At 46.4% G+C, this 5,719-nt stretch overlaps 1 protein-coding gene across 2 annotated transcripts; it reads right to left on the bottom strand.

Annotated features, from left to right (window-relative positions):
- Positions 1-681: 681 nt before the first annotated feature.
- On the bottom strand, positions 682-2,431 carry LOC4326741 (probable membrane-associated kinase regulator 2). Of its 2 annotated transcripts, none has more exons than XM_026024051.2 (2): positions 1,200-2,431; positions 682-1,117 (listed from the first exon to the last, which is right to left on the bottom strand). In XM_026024051.2, the coding sequence occupies exons 1-2, from the start codon at positions 2,335-2,337 to the stop codon at positions 1,023-1,025; spliced, it is 1,233 nt and encodes a 410-aa protein (XP_025879836.1). In that variant the 5' UTR covers positions 2,338-2,431; the 3' UTR covers positions 682-1,022. The 2 variants fall into 2 exon arrangements, with proteins under 2 accessions (XP_025879836.1, XP_025879832.1); XM_026024047.2 differs by having other exon boundaries at positions 682-1,120.
- Positions 2,432-5,719: the final 3,288 nt, after the last annotated feature.

Raw genomic sequence — 5,719 nt, forward strand, 5'->3', positions numbered from 1 at the left:
TTAGATCTAGTTTGGACATTAATTATAAATATTAAACATAAACTATTAATAAAAATTCATCCATAATCTTAGACTAATTTATGAGACAAATCTATTGAGCCTAATTAATCCATAATTAGCCTAATTAGCCTATGTGATGCTAAAGTAGACATTCTCTAATTATAAATTAATTAGGCTTAAAAAATTTGTCTCGCAAATTAGTTTTTATTACATAGACTACAGTTAAAGTCCGAGCTGCGCCGCGGTGGCCGCCTGTGCCTCGTGCCGCGACGGACTTGACAGAAAGACGATGGATGTTTTTTGAGGGAGGGTGGGGGGGGGGGGGGGGGGGGGGGCGCGGCGGATCGCGACGTGTTGGTCGCGGCTGTCGCTGGGGCGGGGCGCGGGCGCCTTTTCTCGAACGGAAACAGAGATTCGGGCGTGCAAACCGGACGGGGAAAGCACCGGTGCAAAATCAGCTTTTCTTTTGTCTCTCGGGGCTTGGTTTTATCCCCCGAGTTCCACACACGGCAGGCATAGTGGTAAAGCTGCCCGTCCCCGACACAGCCGTCTTTTCTCAGCAACACGATATATTGACACAAGACAACCAAAGTCACACGGTATGCCTACCTACACCCCCCACATGACCCCATCGCATGCACAAATTCTGATGGGAAAAAAAACGAGCAAGAAAGTGAGAGATGTAACAACACTCCCGAGATTACGAGAAAGGGAGCAATTTACTAGAGAGCGACTTCACATGGGAGATGGAAATATTTTACATATGCATACTGCTAAGCTAGCACTACCAGATTATTGAGCTAAGACGGCGGCGAGCAAATTACAGATAGGAACAAGATGGGAGTTCATCGCGGCCAAAAAGACAATCTTTTGCCACGTTGAGACAAGCCGCACACATGCACGTTTTTTTATCACGGCATCATGTGTTCGATATCAACAACTAATTATACTACTAGCGTCTAAGCTACGGTTTGAGCACGGCGATCACCGTTTGTCCGTAGCGGCGAATCGGCCGGTCCGAGTCAAGCGCCGCCGTCACCGCCGCCGCCGTCCTTGGTGTCGGCCCTTCCGCCGTCCCTCGTGTCGCTCATGGACCGCAGCAATGGCGACTCCGACCCTACTACAGAGAGAGATGTCACTACGTTGCGTGATAGTGTCACTGGGAGGTGGGCCATGGAGGGGGGTGTGGTGATGGCTACCTTTGGAGGCGTTGAAGGAGCGCTTGCAGTGAGCAATGGCGCTCTGGATGCCGTCCTGCAGCTGCAGCAGCGAGTCGTCGCGGCGCTGCGGCTGCTGCCCGGCGGTGGATGGCGGCGGCGGCAGCGACGGGGACGGCGCGGCGGCCACTGCGGAGGACGCGGACCGGCTCTTGCCGAGGCGCTTGCACACCTGCTTCAGCCCGGCTGGCACGCTGGCGCGGGGCGCGCGCACGCCGCAGGCGACGACGACCGGCTGCGGCGGCGCTGGGGCCACCGCCGCCGCCGCCGCCGCGGTAGGAGGCTGGGTGGGCGCCGGGGAGGGGGAAGGGGAAGGTGACGGCGAGGGGTCGGGCTCCAGGTCCGTCTCCTCGCCCTCGCTGGCGCTGGCGAAGCGGAGGCGCTCGCCGTAGCGGCGGGAGACCTTGACGTAAAGCGGTTTGATCTTGTTCAGGTACTTGAGCAGCATCTCCTTCGCGAACCGCCGTTCCTCGGCGGTGATGGCCGCCGCCTCGGGAGTCTGCAGCGCCTGCACAGCCGGCCTGGCTGCGCCGGCGCCGGCGCCGGCGTCGGAGGTGCGAGAGCTGTTGTCGCGCGTGAAGAGCGAGACGAAGGGCGCGTCGTCCACTCGGAACTTGATCAAGAAACGGTTCGTCTTCGGCGCCGGGGAGCCGCCGCCGCCGTTACATTCCGCCGGGACAGGGACCTTCGGCTTCCTGAGCTTCAGCAGCAGCACGCGGAACTTAGTCGCCGGCCGGAGGAACGACGCCGGCGGTGCCGCCGCCTCCGAGACCAGCTCCACCACCTTCGCCTCTCCGCACTCGCCACCCGGCGCCACCGCCACCGCGTCGTCCACGGTCACCACCTCGCCGCCGGACGCGACATCCCCCGCGACAGAGAAGTTGAACTCGACCCTCTCCTCCTCCGCGTCCGACGCGGCACTCTCGTCGCCGGGCACCGCGAACTCCAGGTCAAAGAACGACGCGTCGTCATCCACCTCCCCTCCTCCACCTCCACCCCCACCCCCACCTCCGCCGTCCTCGCACGCCGACGCGGCTATGGTGGTGGCCGCCACGGCGCCGCCCTTGTTGCCGGCAACCGCGCCGCCGCGCAAGAACTTGAGGAAGGTGAACGTCTCCATGCCACACAACACAACACAACACAAGACAGCAGCTAGCCGCAGTGAGCTTCACTCGTTTCTAGCTCCTACTCCTACCTCCTACTGCCTCAGCACTGAGAAAAGGACTCTTTTGGGGAGCCTTTTGAGGGTGGAAAGAGAGAGGTCGGAGAAGGTGGTGCATCAAGGACTAAACGGTGAGATCGTGAGATAGTTTGTTCCGTTTTCAACGTGCGCTCTTCCCGAACTAATAAACGGGTGTGTTTCTTTGTAAAAATTTTCTATAGAAAAGTTGTTTTAAAAAATCATATTAATCTATTTTTGAAATTTAAAATAATTAATACTCAACTAATCATATATTAATTACTCATCTCGTTTTGCGTATCTTCCCAATCTTCTCTATCTTCCCTTTTTCAAACTCAGCCTATATAGATGAGAGAAGAGAGAGCGGGTCAGTGAGGTAGTGAGGTGCTCGGCTCGCGCCATCCTGTCCGTTCATCGCCGACTCGACGGTGATGGGCGAGTCGGGGTCAAACGATATGGGAGGGAGTAACTGAAACATTTGGGACGAGTGTCCCAAGTGTCCACTAAAAAGCTAAACTGGTTTGGTTTTTCGGTTTCGATCCTTTTGGAATTTTGCTGGCCTTTCTCACCGTAGCAATCCTCTGTATTTGAAAGAGTCGTTTTGAATTAGAATTTTGTACCCCCTCCTCATCAAATGCATGCTTACAGTACACCTATAGTTCGTTTTGGACCACTTCATGTTTTCTTCCTAATTTGTGTGTACATCTCTCTGGTCAAAATACAACAGGCATCTTGATAGAAAAGCAATGTATCCATTTTCTGTTTCTATCTTGGTCACTTGATAGTTGAGAAGGATAAATGGCCTTGTTTGGTTAGCCTAACACTGTAATGTTTTATGTCTAATAAAGGCATAACTAAGGGCCCCTTTCAAACACAGGATAGGAAAAACACAGGAATAGAAAAAATATAGGAATTGAAGTGGTATGTTTTACTAATCCTACATGAATGAAAAACACAGGAAATATAAAGAGGGTCCCTTTGATAGCACCATAGGAAATAAACAAAGCAAATGATAGTTTCCAAGAGGTTGAACCTCTTGCTTATTTTCCTATGAAATTGAGCTATAGGAATACAATCTTAAGGAAAATTTCCTATACTTTCCTATGAATCAAGGGTTTCATAGGAAAAATTCCTTAGGAAATTAAATCCTCCAAAATTCCTATAACAATCCTCCAATTCAAAGGGGCCCTAAACTTAGTTATTTCAGAAGGGGTTTGGCCAAGAAAGTTGAAGGGATTTAGCATAACTAGCTAGAGAGGATTTGGAAGAAGGTGCATCGTGAACATTTTATCGGGTGGGTGCGCGGAACATAGCTTATATTTGCTTAGAGTGATGATTATATATCATGTTGTTTGAGTCATGCATATGTTTTCTGATGGCAACATCTTGCTAGCCGTGTTAAGAAAACTATCTTTAGATCAAACATGATAGAGCTACCTAAGGTTTCTTTTGCAGTAAGCGATAATAAAGGATCTTTTGGGATTTTGAACCTATAGTGTTTTTTTTTCCTAGCCATTTGGAACGAAGGAGATTGGACACTATTGAATAAATGGAAAATCCTATGGAATACATCAATCCATGAGAGTTTCAGATAAAACATAACATGTGGTTCAACCTTACGTAAATTATATATCCTCCTTTTTTCACATGGTTTATCCAACTAATCATTTTTTTTTAATTTTCTTTTTTTGTCAATTTTTTGAGTTTATTTTCCCTACTCCTATGTTTTCTCAACCTTACGTTATACAAAAGATCCCTAACTTATTTTGGGATATGACCATACGAGAGTATCACCCGAACGATATCTCTTTGGCTTGGTCTAGCCAGAGACAATGGTTAGAGACCAGTAAACCAAAACCAAACACTACACTCTACTCCCTCCGTTCAGGAGTATATACAGATTCGTTGTATTATAATATGTCATTAGTTTTATATTTATTTATTTATGGAGGGAGCTTATATATATGCTGAAATTTCCATGCCCATCATTTCCATAAACCATGATACCAGGAATGATTGCGTCCAACCAGAAGCATGCAGTCATTGGCAAACGATGACAGTGACACAAAAGAGAACGCTGCAGTATTACCATCGCAATGATATTTACTCGTTTCTTTGGAGATGGAAGGCCATGATGGAATCATCCAAGCCTGACACGAAAATGATGACTCTTGAGATACAGTATCACTTCTACAGATGTGAGACACAGTTGGGACTTGGGAGGCTTGATCAGTCGTCAATCATTTGGAGAATGGATGCTGAACATTGGAGTTTGAGCGAGAGCCAGTAGTTGCAATGTGCAATGCAAATTTGGACGTATAATTTGGCCTCGCCACCGGTCTGGACTCCTACTATGTCAGTCCTTTTAATCTGAGACACTACCGTCCATTTGTGAGGGGGGCACTTCCACATTTCTCCTAGGAGTACTTCATTCTCACCAAAATATAAAAATCTAGTTGTACGAATTTAAACAGAGACTGTTCAGTTTTATGGTACTAAGATATATCACTGTCCAGATTCACAGTAGTAGTACTATGACATGTCATATCCAATATACTCCATCCGTCATATAAAATACCAATCTAATACTCCCTCCGTCCCATAATATAAGAGATTTTGAGTTTTTGTTTGCACTTTTTGGACACTCGTCTTATTAAAAAAATTTTGGAATTATTATATACTTTTTTGTGACTTACTTTATTATCCAAAGTACTTTAAGTGTAACTTTTCATTTTTTATATTTGCACAAATTTTTTGAATAAGACGAGTGATCAAACAGTACAAGCAAAAACTCAAAATCCATTATATTATGGGACGGAGGGAGTACAGGATATGGCATATCCTAATACTACGAATCATATGCCACTTCCAGTTTTAGATTTTTGTTTTTTTGGGATAGATGAAGTAGGTTCTTATGTTTTGGGATAAATAGAGTAGCTAGTATCTTTCTTTTCTTTTTTTTTCTTTGTTTCTGTTGTTGCAACAATATTACTGTTAGTTGACTTAATTGGCATTTTGGCAATATGCAACGTTGCCCTGCGCTAGAGTGAAGCTCAAATAGAGAAAATTTACCTTGTTTTTTCACGTACATATATACTTTTCGAACGGTTAAATAATGTATTTTGTTAATTCATTTTTTAAGTTTAAAATAATTTATATTTAATTGATTATACGTTAATGGTTTACGTATCTTCTTCTTCCTCTCTTTTCACTATCAACCAAAACACGCTTGAGAATGTATAGTCACTGGTATTAGGTTCGAAGATGAGAAGAGTAGTAGGCAAGTAGCTCGAGATAGTTTAGCTCTCTGGTGTCTAATCCA

This window comes from Oryza sativa, chromosome 1 (genome assembly GCF_034140825.1).
Source record: "Oryza sativa Japonica Group chromosome 1, ASM3414082v1".
Classification (NCBI taxonomy): domain Eukaryota; kingdom Viridiplantae; phylum Streptophyta; class Magnoliopsida; order Poales; family Poaceae; genus Oryza; species Oryza sativa.

What these genes read in the sequence shown, in the direction of transcription:
- LOC4326741 (XM_026024047.2), bottom strand. Translation starts at nt 2,337, where the DNA reads ATGGAGACGTTCACCTTCCTCAAGTTCTTGCGCGGCGGCGCGGTTGCC. An exon ending in CTCCTTCAACGCCTCCAAAG is followed by an intron (nt 1,121 to 1,199) that starts GTAGCCATCACC and finishes CTCTCTCTGTAG; the next exon opens with TAGGGTCGGAGTCGCCATTG.